We start from the raw sequence: 17,323 nt of genomic DNA, 5'->3' as shown, positions 1-17,323 counted from the left end.
ACCCGGCACGGCTCGACTCGGCTCGGCTCGGACCGGCCCCGGCCCCGCCCGGCATGGCTCGGCTCGGCCCGCCCCAGCCCGGCCCCGCCCCGCCTGGGACGGCTCGGTACGGCACGGCTCGGCCAGTAATCTGGAGTTCACCACACTTGTTCTGTTCAGCAGACATTTAAATGTAAAAAATCACATTTCTTTTTACAGAATATAACTTAGTAGATCCTCCTGTCATCTTAGGGCTCTCAGAGCTCTTTCTTTCGTTTGCAGGGCCAGATCAATCTTAACTTCCTGTCCCATGAACAAAACACCTGGCAGCTGTAAACTCCTGTTGTCCACTTGAAGCATTTCCTTACTATTTGATCCCTGCTTCCACACCTGCTGACCTGTCTCTTCCATAGGAAAGTACTATGAAATGATACCGATACGTTGCTTTTTATGCAATGCTTTATTGTAATCATCTTTAAATTAGAACAAGAAAATTCAAATCAAGCCAGAAAGTGCAAGAATTTGTTTTTTAAAACACAAAATTTCTCCCAAATAATGCCCAGTCCATCTATCCTATAAACTACAAAGTTAGCATCCCTTCCTGTTACCAGATTCATTATTTTGAGGGAGACACAGTAAAGGCACTGAAGAGACGGGACTACTTCCCCTCACAAAAAAACCCCAAACCTAAACCAAACTAAAATCCTCTTTCCCCACTATTCCCAACACCAGAAGCCCTCAATCAGGAGATACTTCCATGTTTACAATTCTCAATTATCTACTTTTATAACTGCTCCCTTTTCTGGAAGAATGACCAAAAACCTCCACACAAGGCTAGAAAAAGAATTCACATAGTCCTGTAGTCTTGGGCATTCATCTCTGAAAGGTGAAACTTGTCTTTTTTCTTTCTCTAGAAAATCATAGAATCATAGAATTGGCTGGGTTGGAAGGGACCTCAGAGATCATCAAGTCCAACCCTTGATCCACTGCCACTGCAGTTACCAGACCATGGCACTGAGTGCCACATCCAGTCTCTTTTTAAATATCTCCAGGGATGGAGAATCCACCACTTCCCTGGGCAGCCCATTCCAATGTCTGATCACCCTCTCGGTAAAGAAATTCTTTCTAATGTCCAACCTAAACCTCCCCTGGCACAACTTGAGACCGTGCCCTCTTGTCTTGCTGAGGGTTGCCTGGGAAAAGAGGACAGTCACTGATAAATAACAGATGCATAAATAGGGACAAGTGGACAGAGATTTCCACACCAACTACATTCACTGACTGCTAACAGGCCTGGGTCCTGCAATTAAGGCTACTTGAAAAATGCAAGCTAACAACCTAGTACCCGTACACATAGCTGGTTATAGCTAACACTGTAGCCATTTCCATTTATGAAAGAAAAAACCCATCACTTTTCTTTCAGAAGGCTTTGGTATCCTGGTAACTTGACCACATTCACCTGAAGAGCATTTAAGGATACAGGCACCTAAAGAAGCATATTTACAACAAAAATCATGGTCATAGTAGAGCTGCCCAGCATAGAGATTGTGAAAATGGTAAGGGGTTGGAGCATCTGTCATACAAGGAGGAGGCTGACAGAGCTGCAATTATTCAGCCTTGAGAAGGTTCAGGGGAGGGAGCAAAGAAGATTTTATATTATTATTATTATTTCTCATTCCCCCCATTTTTAATTTTTTTTTTTTTTTTTTAATAAAGGCTGTATTGATGTCTAACCATTTGGAGTACAAAATTCACATGCAGTTTTACAACCACTACAATAGATAAGAGAATGGTATTTTCGGAATTCTTTAACTAATTTCTTCTTCTGCTTCAAAGTAATAGTGGGGTCATTGTCCATCTCTTTGACCAGTGCTAGAAGATACTGATTTGTTTGTTGTTTTTGATCTTCGTATTCTTTAGTTGTCACACGCTGACAGAAGGTGAACCCTTTATAAGAAAGCAGAGATTCAGATTAAGATTAATGCATCATGTAAGACCCTGATTAAAAAATATGATCAGACATGTAGGTATAATGATATTGCAGCTCAGATGTGATTACAGTTCTCTACAATGTGAAACATGCAGCCCTCCACTAAGCATAGATGAACATGTAAACATTATTTTCAAAACTAAAAACAAAATTGGAAAGCAGTGTTTCATGTACAGTATCAGATGATTTTGAGTTGCAAATAGGCCTCCAAGGCAAACGACCAATATAATTCTTGCAAACAGAAACCAGAATGAAGAATGCTACATGACAAGAATGGCACCTTGCAGTTGGCACGATCCAGCAGTTCTGCTCAGATCTGTAGCAGGGTACACTGCATAACACACTTTAAATAACTGGGAGAAACAGTTGCTTCAGAACCTCACCTCTGAAATAAGGAATAGAATTCAGAACTCTAAGGTTCAGCATGGTTTGGGCACCAGAAAAAGAGGTGATGTAACAGGCAGAGGTTCAGGGTAAGGGCTGAGCAAGTCCAGTTCCAAGAGATCCACAACTCAAGCATGACTTAGCTTTGCTATGAACCTAAGCACTGGAGTGCTGCATTGGAAAGATTCAAAGCCCTTCACTGGGCAGGCCTGAGGAAAGATAGTTTTTCTCCACAGACAGTTTTTCCTCCTATGCATGTTAGAGAGCAAGTTGGCTGAACAACTGTCAATTGCCTGAAGGGGAAAAAATTCTGACTATTCCTTCTGGACAGAACACCATCTTCTTAAGGGTTCACATGCAGGGTAGTAATAACCTGAGCTGCCAGATCTGTCATGTGGACCTGTCCTTCCCTTCTTTTACAATTAGTCTGCCAACCACAAAATGTAGGTTACTTTTTATGGTTTAGTAAGAAGTAAGTTTAGATCGAGAAAAGATAGCTCTTTCTAAAGGGAAACCTTAACAACTTCTAGCAAAGAAATTAACTCTTAAAGTTTCAGGATGGATCCTTTACTCCAGTGGTTTCAAGTGTCTTACTAGATGAAAACCATCCAGAGTTCCCTCCTTGTTTTTAGGAATGTTTCTTTCCAACAAACACAAGGATAACTCCCTGCAATAGGTAAGATTCCTTTCAGGGCCCCCCAGCTTTTACTCCTGCTCCCACCTGCACTTCAGAAGTTCACCAGCCAAGAATGCCCAGTAGCTCTCAGGAAAGATTTTCCTCCTGTCTCCTCCATGAGAAAAGGGAAAGTCACTCCAGAACGTGAGACAAAGGAAAGAAGGAATATGCCATCCTGAAGAGCTTGCCATCAGATCTAACTGGCTATTTCAACATGTACATGAAATCTCTGTGCATTTACAGATTGACACTCCAAAATTAGTGGGGAGAATACAGCATGGAGATTGTACTTCACTTCTCTGTTCAATGTGATGCTGGACCTCACACAAACTCTAATATAGTAGAATGGTGGCTCCTTCCTCTGTGGCTCATTTCTGCATTCTTTGGGTACACAATGTGCCATAGACTCAGAACACTGAACTGGAAGCAATCTGGAGACATGCCAGAACCCAACACAGATGGTAAAAGATTGTGTATCAAAACTACCTCTCAGACAGCTGCTCTATTAAATACAGTATTAAACAGTGCAATAACTTTCAGTATTATTCAGTTCCCTAGTGGTTTCTCTTCAATGTTTAAGCACACAATACACTGGCAATACAGAAGTCAGAAGGAAGCAGCTAGAGTCGGAGGAAAATTAAGTTATTTAAGCCAGCCCTTCTAATCACTGTGCTGAAAGATGCAAGGCCAGATGGAATGTTACCTCATTAAGGAAATGAGCAGGAAAACACAAATCCCACATAGACACCAAGTGTCAAATGCCTTCCTTTTAGGCTTCACAACCCTTCTGTAAGGCTTAAGCTCTGAATACACTTCGTGCTTACTCAGAAAAGTGCCTCAAAACACTAAATCATCTAGGTCTGTGCTCAAGACATCTGTTAGAAACTCTAAATACTAAGTTCTATGAGAATTTTTAGGTGCTTTGTGGCAGAAATACAAGAATGCTGTTCCTAAATATAAAAATCACATCAAATTCACAAACCAAATTATAAGCAAATCACTTCAGGAACCACATTTTCATTAAGTTGTCCAGAAGTAATTATTTGGTAAAAAAAATTTAGGATGCGTTCAAACTAAATAAACAAGAGAAACCTTGTTCTCTAATATGCAGAGATCAGCATCGTGTTTACAGCAAATAATGTAGTTATTTGGTGGATTTGCCACTAGTCACTTCAGTGTTTCACTTCTAATAAAGGAAAAGAACACAGTCTTTACAAAAATCAGACAGGTGATGATAAACTGATTTGTACAGCAAGGTTTATATGAAACCATGTATAATGTCATCTACCTGAATCAATATCTGGATTTTGTCCTTCTAGCAAACTCTCAAGTTTCCTGCTGGTTAGTTCCAGAAGAGTTAAAGGTGTCTGAAAATAAAATCCAGCAAAGAAAAAAATTACAAAACCAATACATCTGTATTTTGATAATCAAAAGCTTTAAGATGATTAAAAAAACCAAAAAAGACATCACATAATTAACTGCAGAAGAATCTATGCCTACATTTATTTAGGTACATATCCAAAATCTCTCATAAAACTTCACTAAAACACATATCTATATGTTTAATCCTGATATTTCTGGCCAAAGAGATAGGAAGGCAGATGTTCTATGTTGTTTTCCACTGAACTACAGCAAAAACTGTAGTGTAGACTTTGAACTGATTTTGACTTTGAACTGAAATAATACAAAAGGCTCTCAATTGCAGTTGTGAACAAAAAAGCAAGACACCATCCACAGTTCTGTCACTGCTATGAAGCAATGGGCACATCATTTGGCAGATCTGGCTCCTCCTCCATGAATCAAAACCCTAATCCTCATTACAAAACCTTAACAACAACAACAACAAAGTAGTATTTGTTTTTTGCTGTATATTAACATATACAAAACTCACAGTAACCACTTTATACTTTCAAACTAATTAAAAAAACCTTCCATGTCTCTCCAGCTGAGGTCAGAAGTTGGAAAGAACAGGTTGTATAAGAACTAAAATAACATTTTACAAAAACTAAACCAATGTTTCTGAGGCTTCTTTATAACTAGACAGTGTCTAAGGCATTTTACAGCTCTCTTAACAGAGCTGAGATAATTAGTTCATCTCTAGTGATTTAATGAGGAATTTTACAGGTGAGGAAAACAGAGAAGCATCACAACATGAATTTAAGAAGTCAATATAGGGTCTGGGAAGGTTGCATCTTTTCACATGTGACAATATGATGGAACAAATTCAGACATTTGTAAAATATTACTATAGTTACATAAGTGATCAAGTTAAATAGAAAGGGTATTTTATTTTACAGTTCTGTTTATTTTCTTGGATTTAGGAGTTAACATTAAAAAACACCAAAAGGAACTCTTAAGTGTTGTCAAAGCTGTTCATGTACACTGGGACAACAGAGCAGGCTGTCTTACACATCACTTGGAGTACATGGCCTAAAGGACAAAGACACTATGAAATCTAAAAATTTAGTAGACAGCCATCAGAAAAAAGGTACCAAAAGGCCTCAGTAAAAATTTCTTAATATTTCAAATATTTTTTTAGCACAACTTGTAGAGAGAACCACAAGTCCTCAGGTGTCGCCGATAATGAACTGGGAGCTTAGGCCCAGCTGTGCCCAATATTTAGGGCCTGCCCCAGCCGGAAATGGGCGGGGCTGAAGGGCAAAATAAAAGGCATGCTCCCAGAAGCAGACAAGAGATGAAGACGCCTGAGGAGAGGGATGGCAAGAGAGCTCCGGAGAAGAGCCGTGTCCCCGAGAGAAGGCTCGCTGCAACATCTGGTGGAGAATGCGGGCAACAACAGCAGCCGTGAATGCTGAGGTAAAATAAGAAGCTCTACACGACCACGTTGGTTGTGGGAAGCTCTACAAAGCCAGGCTTAAATGCGAAAGGCGATATAAAGAGCTTCGAAATACGCAACCACGCCAGATGGAGCCACCACGTTGCTGCGGGACGCTCTATAAAGAGCTCCAAAAACGCAACCACGAAAAAAAGCTCCACAAGGCTAAGCTTAAATGCTGTAAGCGGCGTGTAGAACTCGGAGTAGAAGCCCAGCACGGCAAGATACAACAGCCCGGAATGGCAAGCCAGGCAGGAGAGAAGAACGAGGCTCAAAGGGCGCAGGAAGTTGGCACGTGGAATTCAATCCCGAGGAATGCTGAAGCAGAGCTCTGAGTGCGCATCAAGTCAGTGCGGTCCTGAAACGGAGCCCCCAGGGACACGTGACAGTGCGGTCCTGAAACGGGGCCCTAGGGACACGCGATAAGACTGGTGCGCTGAATGCTCGGAGAAGCCTCTGCATGGCCAGGCATCCTGAGGTGGCGAGTACCAGCGAAAGCTGAGCTGGTGTTTTAAGACCTCATCTCCTGCTAACAGAGGCTAAAGAGCCCGAATTTTCCCTCCCCAAAAATAGGCGAAAAAATGTTGAAAAATAATGAAATGTTTAAAAAAAAAAAGAAAAAAAAAAAAAAAAGTAATGAAAAATGTTGATGAAATGTTAAATGTTTAAAAAATAATGAAATATTTAAATGAAATTTATTGAAAATGAAATGTTAAAGTAATTGTAAATTATTGCTATTTTTCAACAAACAACAAAAAGGGGGGAAATGTAGAGAGAACCACAAGTCACCAGGTGTTGCCGATAATGAACTGGGAGCTCAGGCCCAGCTGTGCCCAATAATTAGGGCCTGCCCCAGCCGGAAATGGGCGGGGCTGAAGGGCAAGATAAAAGGCATGCTCCCAGAAGCAGAGAAGGATGCAGAGAGTTGCCTGGGGAGAGAGACGGCGAGAGACCTCCTGAGAAGAACCGTGTCCCCGAGAGAAGGGCCCGCTGCAACAATTGGTGGAGAATGCAGGCAACAACAGCAGCCGTGAATGCTGAGGTGAGATAAAGAGCTCTACATGACCACGTTGGTTGCGGGAAGCTCTACAAAGCCAGGCTTAAATGCGGAAGGCGATATAAAGAGCTTCAAATACGCAACCACGTCAGATGGAGCCACTACGATGGTGCAGGATGCTCTATAAAGAGCTCCAAATACGCAACCACGAGAGAAGCTCCACAAGGCCAGGCTTAAATGCTGTAAGCGTTGTGAAGAGCTCGGAATAGAAGCCCAGCACGGCAAGGTATACAACAGCCCGGAATGGCGAGCCAGCCAGGAGGGAAGCCGAAAAGCGGTAAGAAGAACGAGGCTCGAAGGACGCAGCAAGTTGGCACGCGGAATTCAAACCTGAGGAATGCTGAAGCTGAAGCAGAGCTCTGAGTGTGCATCAAGTCAGTGCGGTCCTGAAACGGAGTCTCCCAGGGACACGCGATAGTGCGGTCCTGAAACGGAGCCCGAGGGACATGCGATAAGACTGGTGCGCTGAATGCTCGGAGAAGCCTCTGCATGGCCAGGCATTCCGAGGTGGCGAGTACCAGCGAAAGCTGAGCTGGTGTTCTGAGACCTCATCTGCCGCTGACAACAGAGGCTAAAGAGGCGAAAAAGCCCGTAGGAGCCCGAATTTTCCCTCCGATGAAAAATAATGAAATGTTTAAATGTTTGAAAAAATGAAAAATAATGAAATGTTCAAATTATTTGTAAATGAAAGGCCGTAATATAAGAATAATTGTAAATTATTGAACGAAAAATAATGAAATGTTTAAAAAGTAATGAAATGTTTGAAAAAATGAAGTTTATTTTCAACAAATAACAAAAAGGGGGGAAATGTAGTGAGAACCACAAGTCACCAGTTGTCGCCGATAATGAACTGGGAGCTCAGGCCCAGCTGTGCCCAATAATTAGGGCCTGCCCCAGCCGGAAATGGGCGGGGCTGAAGGGCAAAATAAAAGGCATGCTCCCAGAAGCAGAGAAGGATGCAGAGAGACGCCTGGGAAGAGAGACGGCAAGAGAGCTCCGGAGAAGAGCCGTGTCCCCGAGAGAAGGCTCGCCGCAACAGTTAACATTAAAAAACACCAAAAGGAACTCTTAAGTGTTGTCAAAGCTGTTCATGTACACTGGGACAACAGAGCAGGCTGTCTTACACATCACTTGGAGTACATGGCCTAAAGGACAAAGACACTATGAAATCTAAAAATTTAGTAGACAGCCATCAGAAAAAAGGTACCAAAAGGCCTCAGTAAAAATTTCTTAATATTTCAAATATTTTTTTAGCACAACTAGAGAAATTACACTGTATGGAGAGGATTGCCAAGCTCTCAAAAGGCAGTCCTCTGTGCTCTGAAATAGCTTTTTACCCTTTACCATTACACTGTAACAGATGGACTATTAAACTCTGCTCAAATCTCCCATCCCCAAAAAGGCACTTCATGGCTTTTAACATGCAAAATGACAAAGCCAACGAGGTATGGAAAATACTACCTTGAAGAGCTCAGAATGATTGTCCATCAGAAACTGAGTAAGCAGCTCTGCCTGTGGTTTAGACAAGGTCTTATTTTGTAAGATGAACTTCGCGCAAGTCTTGATGATCACCGATCTGTTGTCAAACTAGAAAATGAAGAACCCAAATTTGGCATTAGATGACCTTGCAGTGTGCCAACAAAGACTGACATGATGGTATCAGTGGGAAGAACATCTTGGTATTTGTTTTAAAACAGATCACATTGAAAAGCAGTAAACATAATAATTCTGAGTCCAGGGAAAAGCATTAGCTTTTCTATAGGAAAGTGCTATTTCCCTCACTAAACATATGATACTTACTTGTTTTTGTAATTTGTAGCCCTCAGGTTCAGATGCAATGGCTGCAAATGTCAGGAGTCTGTGTAGTTCTTCTCTGATATTTGGTGCTAATAATTTAAAATAAAGTTGTGATGCCTCTAGAGCTTGATCTGTTTTTCCTTTTTCTGCAATGGAGTAAAACAGTGTATCCAGTGCAACTAGATATTAATTTTCAGAGTCAAGAATACATATGTAAATTCCAGTAATAATTCAATTTTGGGGGCTTCTCCCTCCAAATAAAGCAGATTATCTCAGTGACTTGTAAAACCTTTTGAGAAAAGACTCAATACAGCATTTAACCAATATAAGCTTAAAGCCTTTGTCCCATAGCTAGCAAGAGAACAGATGTACTTGGACAACATATACAGGACATTACTATGTGATTAGGCAATAAATTTCTCAAGGAAATGTGATAAAGTGGAAATAGTTTCCTGTAAAAATCCCTTTAGATGATAATTCTAGTTATCTTCATTGTCAAAGTGAGGAACTATCAAAAAGCCAAGTAACTTGTGTAAGACAAGGGCAAGACAAGGGCAGATACAGAAACAGAACCTATGTATGATTTTTTAAATGTATGATTTTCTTTCTGTATGTATGATTTTTGGACCTCTGTCCTAACACTGGGACAGAGGTTATATTTTACAAGAAATAATCCAGGTCTTTCAGGGGTGTATCACAAGCCGTTTGAAACAATCTTTACTCAAACAGAACACCGAAAAGGTAAGTGACCTTTTTCCAAAAGATGGGCAGAAAAAAAAGCAGGAAAGAAAATTGCCAAAGATCATGATCAAGGCAGGTAAAAGTGTAGTTATGAAGACAGGAAGTTAAATAATTTCTACATAAAAGTTCAAAATTTTCTCTAATCTGTGATAAAAGCTTTGCCGAGTTAATTTAAAAGAAAGACTATAGGGAACAAAGTTCAAATATAAAAAGGCTCAATAAATGACCTGGGCTAGCTTGACCAACTGCATTTAATTATAATGTAAGTACTCTAGATCTGTTTATCTTAAAGATAACAAGCACAGCAATGTTTGCCCTCACAACAGATATGTATTAACAGTCATTTTAAACCTAACTTTAACAACTGAAGAAAATAAAGTTAAAACCATATATACATTGATAACAAAAAGAAGTCACACTTCAGCTAATTGCAGCAAACTACCATTAGAAGTGTTTTGAATATGCAGATGTTCATAGCTAGTTTGAGCTCACCCTCTTGCACTAGAGTCAGAGCAACAGCACTTTATCCTAGTATGGTTAACTGCACTGGATTCTACTAGAAAATTTTTACTACAATCCACGTTATTATGCACCAGTGCCCCTAATCTATTCTACAGCAAGTGGTTGTAAAAAAAGTGGTTATAAAATTGTTAAGTACAATCTCCTAGCAGTGACTTAGTATGAACTAGAACACAGCTGAGGCCCCAAGAACACAGACTAATGCACCAAAACAGGGAATTATTTCCTAATGGTGAAACTATGGCTACAACTTCATCAAAAAGAAATAAAGTATGAGGTTGTTGAATCTCTGTCTTTGCAGATCTTCAAGATTTAGCTGGACCAGGCCCTAAGCAACTTGATCTAATTTTGGTATTTGTCCTTGCCTTGAGCAGACGTTCTGATTAGTGACCTGGAGCATTCCTTTCCAACCTACAAATCAAAGGGCATTTGCAACTACATTGCAAATGGTGTTATGATTCAACCAATCAATGCTTAGTAAGTTCCATCCTTTATATAGTTTCATTTGCAGTTTTTGTTCCAGTTTGGTCTTACCTATAAGTTCTATAATTCCTGAATGAATATCGAGATCCTGAGTGGCAAGAAGGGGGTCCTTCTTTTGGCTATAGTACTTTATTATAACGTCAAAAAGAATCTTCTTGTATGTATTGAGACTGCTCAGTTTGTTAGCACTTTGAGGTAACTGCTGAGTAACCATCACTATGAACTGGTCTGGGAAATACTCCAAGCATTCCATTGCAGCATAGAGCCATTTGTCAAGCCTGTAGAAGGAAAAGTTAGTTTTAGTGCTTACTTTAAAACACTCCACCTACTCTTATTTAATACTTAAAAAAATTAGAGAGCAATAACCATGCAGGTATAGCCATATATTTGAACAACAGCATTACACTTGGTGCTTACTGAACTGTATATGTAACTTATTTCACTACAGTAGTTTGAGGACATGCTCAAATAAGCAGCTTTCATGGTTCTCCTGTGCTACAGACCATACACCTGAGGTATGCCCAGATCAAAACAAGCTGCGATCACATCAGACCACCACTGACCCCAGGACAGTTCCCTAATTTAGCTATTATTTAAAACCAAACACCACTCCCACCATTACTTCAACAGACATAATGAAAACCTAACAGGGCTAAGCTGAGTGAAAAAGCAAGGGACTGAATCTTCAGGGAAATGACACAAAAAATTAGTTTGAAAAAAGAGAAAAAGAAGAATATAGTTGAAAACCCAGAAGACTGCTGATGTAAGGGTTAATATAAAATGCCTGCTAGTAATTGTCTAGGGGTCACATTGACCTGATAGAAGCTAACACAGAATGCTTGTTTAAAAGAAGCTAAGAAATTGTTTAGGTAGTCATCACCTCATAAGGATGTAGTATAAGGGTGTATAAGTCATCATCATCATGTTTTGGCTTCAGGAACAAAGATTTCAGAAGGTCTCTCTCTCCCCACACTTGCTGCAAGCGCGCTAATGGCCCATGAGGCCAATGAGGGACAGACAGTGGGGTTTCAAAAGGCAGAGCAGAAAGTGTCCTGTGAGGGGACAGCCAAGGCACGGTGCTTTCTGAGCTGTCTTTTCTCCTCCAGACTGATTCTGCTGTGTCCTCAAAGGAGGCAGCAGAGTTATGGATGGTGTCCCCATGTTTCCCGACTGGAGGCCGGAGTGGAGCACTGCTGGCAGTCAGTATGGCCAGAGCTGAGGGAAATATATGTGCTAAACTGGTAACTATAGCAACCTTGAGATAAGAAACAGAACATTTTGTCATCTTGGCTGAAGACTAAAGAAATGCACATGCCCAGAGAAGAAGAAGTGAAAAGTTTACCCAGAGAAAGACCTTTGCTTCATCTTTACTTCAACCCCATGACCCTCACAACCACCCCCAGGAGACACTAGGCAAGCACAAGAGGGAGGAGATTATGAAAATGACCTCTTGGGACTAATTTCAATACGAAGCGTGAGTAGGTGATGCATGTATAGGTGTACTGTGAAATTTAATGAATATTTAAAGCTTCAGTGTAGATAACAAAAGCCTGATTGCGAGGTTGGTGCCCCTGGATTCCAGAGGAATTATCCCCTCGTGTGCCCAGTGCTGAATGAACACACCCCTCTCTAGAACTTTAAAAGTTGTAGGGTCATTTTCTTCAAGTCACTGCAGAACCAGTTTGTTACAGAACCTACTCAAAAGGCATGGGTTTTATTAAGCATTTGTTGCCTGGATGACTTAACTAAGGGCAAGAAAATGTAAAGTGAACATAGAATTCAGGTAGACAACTTACTGTTCAAAGAGGCTGGAAAAGTCAGAGGAAAAAGTCACTAATTTAAACATTTTGTTCAGAAGAAATCTAAAATCATAGGACTCTGGGGGGCAGCAAAAGAATTACTTTATCTGTCACTCTGGATATAAAATAATTTAAACCTATAAAATAATTTAAGATACACACGCCCAATTGCATTTTTTATCATGGAGAGCAGAAACAAAGGTATTTTTAACCTGCTACTTGCCATCTAGATAAACATGAACTTTTGCTAGGACTGCTGCAGCCAAGAATTGTGTACTGGATGCATAAACTGAATCATGCAGTAAAGCAGAAAAGGAATTGTAACTCTTTAGTTGTAATCCCATGAGCAATGCAGTCACACTGCCTCTAATTTTGTAATCCATAAAAGAATAGTACTACAGAAAAAATAAACTGCAAAACATCTCTGTAAGTCACACATTCAGAAAGCAGTCCAGTTAGCTATATAAGAGAGGGTGGATAAAGGAGGATTTGCTTGAAGTTTTTAAGTGAAGAAGAAATACTTATTTCAAGCAATACACAACTCCATTTGAAAACTGAAAACAGAAAATTTGAGATCTAACTCATGCTTCCCTCTCCCTTTCATATTGAGGCAATCAGTCCTACAACAATTTGAAATACTAGTGGCTATTCTTCACATCTGGAATTTCACATTTGTTAGGCATGCTGTAAAGCAGACCTAAATAATGTACTGTCTCCTAAGATGCTTCTATAGTCCCCACTTAACTAGTAGTAGAATAAAGTGATGAAGCAAGCATTTTTTTAGTCATCTGAGATACTAGCAAAGACCCAAATGCTTAAAGACGCTACAGAATAATACACAGTAATAACCACAAGAGACATAAATCCAGCAATCCCCCAAGAATCAAGTATAAAGGAAGTATAAAGCTTAAAGGAAACAGTGGTCATTAAGTCATTCTGGGAAGAAAAACCCAGAGTTAAGATGGTATCCAGCAATAAATCTAGTTTGGAACTAGAAGTTTCTTTATCCTATACAAAACTCTGAACACGTGTAAAATTATTAGTATTTTCCCCCTAAAGCAAGAACACACAAAAACTGTAATAGAAGTGTCTCTTTAGGGATACAGATGAACCTCAGTTTCACAAACTGCATTGATTTGACAGAAATAAGCATTACTAAGACACACACACAAGGAGGAATGTCTTGACATATACATTACAAGTACATGCTAAGACCGAAATCAATGGGAACACTCCAAAAATAAGAAAATTTAAGGAAAAAAGCAAAAGACAACTTGCTACTACTTCCACCTCTATATGCTCAGGATATAAGCATTCTTCAGTGCTACAGGTTAATTTCTCCTTCTCTGATGCTAACAATAGATGCATCATTGACTCTACATCTTTACAGCAGCATTGTCAGGAACTGTGACAAACAAACAAAAAGCCTCAGAATGTGTTCAGTTTCCCATATATGTTTTAGAGACCTAAGAGTAAGCATCTGATCTAGAAACTATGAATGTTTTCAACACTTGGGGCTAATGTTTTAACACAGAGGTAAAATCCTCAAGTGTCCAATCATAAACATATACTTTTTAGGAATTCCCTTACAACTTATGAAAAGACATCAACAAAGAAAAATACATTAATGCCAACCCTGTCTACAAACGTACACGTGTAGCAACTTCTGTTTTGTTCACTTAACACAAGTTGGTGATCAAAGGTAAAATAAAGCCTTAACTAACAAGTCTGTTTTGTAAATGTTTAACTTACTCAGGCAGGTTCAAACTACATGTAACCTCTCTGTCCAGGAAAGTGTTTGAAATAACCAGGTCTTCTTCTTTGCCAAAACAGTCTGTTTTTTGCTTCACTGAAGACACCAAAATGTCTTCTAAAAATGGAACATCAATTAACTGCAGCAGTCGTAGCAGCGTTTGCTCTTTCCACACATCATCTATTACTGACAACATAAAAAAACACCTTCAAAATAAGACCTTATGCAAAACACTAACCTTTGTTTTTACACGCTCACAACTTTAAAAGTTCAAAGAAAACAAGGTAACAGCATAACGTGAAGTTTCTGTGTTAGAGAAAAAGGGATCAAAATAAGAACACTAAGAAAGAAGGCTTTAAAGAGAACATTGCTCTCCATCATGTTGGAATTAGTAATAATCTAAGTATTAACAGGTACATAAAAAGACGTGAATAGCAAAGGAATCATGTAGTACAGATGGACTTGAACTTAAAAACTATTCCCTTCTGAAGTGACATTTGCATAAACAAAATAGCACCATCCTGCAAAAACTTAATCCTGTTCTGTTCCCTTCAGTTTATGTACTGTGAGCATTTACCCATTCAGCTATTTTGTCATTAGTGATATATTAAATGCTGGATTCGGAGGCAGTGTTTAACAGAAATAAGGCACTAGGAAAAGGCACAGTGAAAAACAATAAAATTTTAAGAAGCAAAGTTCAATCCTCACCTCTTTTTGAAAGCAGATGAGTTGGTTCATTAACCATGATCCTTGGAGGTAAAGATGCATGAATGTTTAGTGGCCGAAGAAGCTCCTCCACCCTCTTTTTATCAGCTACTTCTAATGCTAAGGGGTTTGAAAGTGTTGTTTCACACTTTGTTCTGCTTGGGCAAAAAATAAGTACATGCATAACAAATATGATCAGGACATATTTATCCTTCTCTCACTTCCTACAGTGCTATTAAATCAGGACTTTAAGGCTTCATTGTATCTGGGGATTATCCTGCTGCTAGAAAAACAATCATCTGTATCTGCTTTGTGGAAAAGGCAAAGACATTGAATCCAAATATTGTTTATTAGTTCAATTTTTTTCTCTAGCTTCCAGGAAGTAGCTCACTTATACTAGTTCTCAGATTTTAGCACAAGTGATTGCAAAACAAAATTATTCCTACACCTATGCTACTGTGCCAGACTCTACTCTAAGTAACAAAGGGCATACCAAAGCAGTTTAATACTACCAATAAATATTAGGTAGCATTTGTGGTTTAGGCACATTTCCCAAAACTGGCACGTAGCTTCTAAGTCTCTAATACCTAGATTACACAGACATAATTTCATCTACCATCTTAGAAAAATAAAAAAACCCCAGACAATTTCAGAGTAACTCACTTGGAATATCTTTTTGTCTTCTGTTTGCAGATTTTCCCTGGAGACAAGCTCTGATTGTCTTTATTCTTTCTTGGAAGAAGAGGAGTAAGAGTACTATCTACAAATTTATAGAGACTAGTGTTTGTGTCTTCAAACACCATTTCTTTCTCATTCTTGAACAAGCAAAGCTTTGCTCCAGCTGGCTCAAACACCTTGTGATCCATCAATGCTTGGCATACACGGACTCCCTTCAGCCGAGAAATATCATTGCAGCTTAGGTACATGCTTTGCATAAGATGGCTTAGAACAACATCAACAGCATCTGAGCCCGTGAAACAGTTCTTATATGTTTTGAGATGTTGCCGACGTCTTTTGATTTCCACCTGACTGTGAAGAGCATGAATAATACTATTCCACAGCTGAGTTGCTTGGAAAGGGCCATCACAATCTGCAAAATATTTATATGACAGTTTTACAGATTTTTATACACTCTTTAACATTTCAAAGTATATTTTTACTCTTTCAAATTAATTATATATATTCAGTAGTGCCCTGTGACAGGACAAGGAGCAACCGACACAAAGTGGAGCACAGAAAGTTCCACCTCACCATGAGCCAAAACTTCCTTAGTATAAGGGTGATGGAGCACTGGAACAGGCTGCCCAGAGAAGTCATGGGGTTTCTTTCTCTTGAGACTTTCAAGAATTGTTTGGCCACATTTCTGTGTGACTTACCCTAGGTGATCCTCTTTTGGCAGAGGGGTTGGATTCAGTGATCTCCAAAGTTCCCTTCCAACCCCTACCATTCTATGATTCTAGGTACACTCAGAAATTCTCCAGAAGTCAGTTTAATTTTACAAAGATAAAGATAATACTTCATGGATCATTCTTGTAAGTTGACTCCCAGTCGGGTACAGTCCACAGAAAAGACACTAAAGGAAGTGAGGAAGGTTTTTTGTTATTGCCACGCACACTATATGCGACTGGATGCAGCTTTGAGTAACCTGGTCTAGTGGGACATGTCCCTGCCCACGCAGGGGGAGTTGGAACCAGATGATCTTTAAGGTTCCTTCCAATTCAAACCATTCTGTGATACACATTAAATCATTACAGAATCACAGAACAGCCAAGGCTTACAGGGACCTGGGGGTCCATCAGGTCCAACCTCCCTTGTTCAAGCAGGGTCACCCAGAGCTGATCACCCGGGCCATGTTCAGACAGCTTTTGAATATCTCCAAAGGCTGAGCATCCATAACCTCTCGGGGCACCACTGAGAAGAGCCTGAACCCTGAGTCCATCCCCTTTGCATCGTACCTTCTGGTACTTGTAGACACCGATGGGAACCTCCGGAGCCTTCAGTTCTCCAGGGTGAACAGTTCCAGCCCTCCCCACCTCACCAAGAGATGCTCCGACAGTCCGCAGTTTCCCCACCACCCACCCACCCCCCACCCGCGGCCCGGCAGACGACAAAACCACACTGGCCACACATTCAACCTTCCCGTCCCCAAACCCTTCGCTCCGAGCGCTCAGACACAGCACAGCCCGAGCCGCGGCTTCAAACTTCACCACCACGTCTGGCGGCAGAACCAGAGGGAGCTCCTCTCTCCTTCCTTCAGCTGCTTCCCCAAACCCCTCACCATCACCTCCTCCGTCCCCCGCCAGCTCCAACGTGCGGGCACGCTCCCTTCCCCTCCGCCGCCAGAAGCGGAGCCGCTGCCGGACCCCTCGGGAGAAAACAGGCAGAGGCGGGACGCGACCGACTCTTTTCCCCCCTCACCTCGCCGCCGCCCGCTCCCCCGCCGCGGCCGTAGCTCGCTCTGACTCCGGAGCCTCCTGAACCTTGGAGTCAAACATCCCGCCATCGCGGCGGCGGCAGCGGCTGCCCCTGGCGGAAGCCGGCGGAGTGCATCACTTCCCGCCCTCCGCCACCTCCCGCGGCCACCGCCCCAACACCGCCCCCCGG

The 17,323-nt window shown here is 40.9% G+C and overlaps 1 protein-coding gene across 2 annotated transcripts; it reads right to left on the bottom strand.

Annotated features, from left to right (window-relative positions):
- Positions 1–1,652: 1,652 nt before the first annotated feature.
- On the bottom strand, positions 1,653–17,313 carry DEPDC4 (DEP domain containing 4). 2 transcript variants are annotated; one of them, XM_071732964.1, is made up of 9 exons: positions 17,138–17,313; positions 15,383–15,809; positions 14,723–14,874; positions 14,014–14,200; positions 10,514–10,740; positions 8,723–8,865; positions 8,384–8,509; positions 4,318–4,396; positions 1,653–1,926 (listed from the first exon to the last, which is right to left on the bottom strand). In XM_071732964.1, the coding sequence occupies exons 1-9, from the start codon at positions 17,220–17,222 to the stop codon at positions 1,709–1,711; spliced, it is 1,644 nt and encodes a 547-aa protein (XP_071589065.1). In that variant the 5' UTR covers positions 17,223–17,313; the 3' UTR covers positions 1,653–1,708. The 2 variants fall into 2 exon arrangements, with proteins under 2 accessions (XP_071589065.1, XP_071589064.1); XM_071732963.1 differs by having other exon boundaries at positions 14,014–14,194; positions 17,138–17,298.
- Between the last annotated feature and the right edge of the window lie 10 nt (positions 17,314–17,323).

Source organism: Heliangelus exortis, chromosome 1, assembly GCF_036169615.1.
Source record: "Heliangelus exortis chromosome 1, bHelExo1.hap1, whole genome shotgun sequence".
Taxonomy (NCBI): Eukaryota; Metazoa; Chordata; class Aves; order Apodiformes; family Trochilidae; genus Heliangelus; species Heliangelus exortis.
This window is presented reverse-complemented; position numbering and strand designations above follow the sequence as displayed.

Excerpts from the sequence above, each read along its gene's own strand:
- DEPDC4 (XM_071732964.1), bottom strand. The coding sequence starts at position 17,222 with ATGGCGGGATGTTTGACTCCAAGGTTCAGGAGGCTCCGGAGTCAGAGC. Across the intron at positions 8,866-10,513 it reads AGGAATTATAGAACTTATAG|AAAAAGGAAAAACAGATCAA; the intron begins GTAAGACCAAAC and ends ACTCCATTGCAG. Across the intron at positions 1,927-4,317 it reads AAATCCAGATATTGATTCAG|GGTTCACCTTCTGTCAGCGT; the intron begins GTAGATGACATT and ends TTTCTTATAAAG.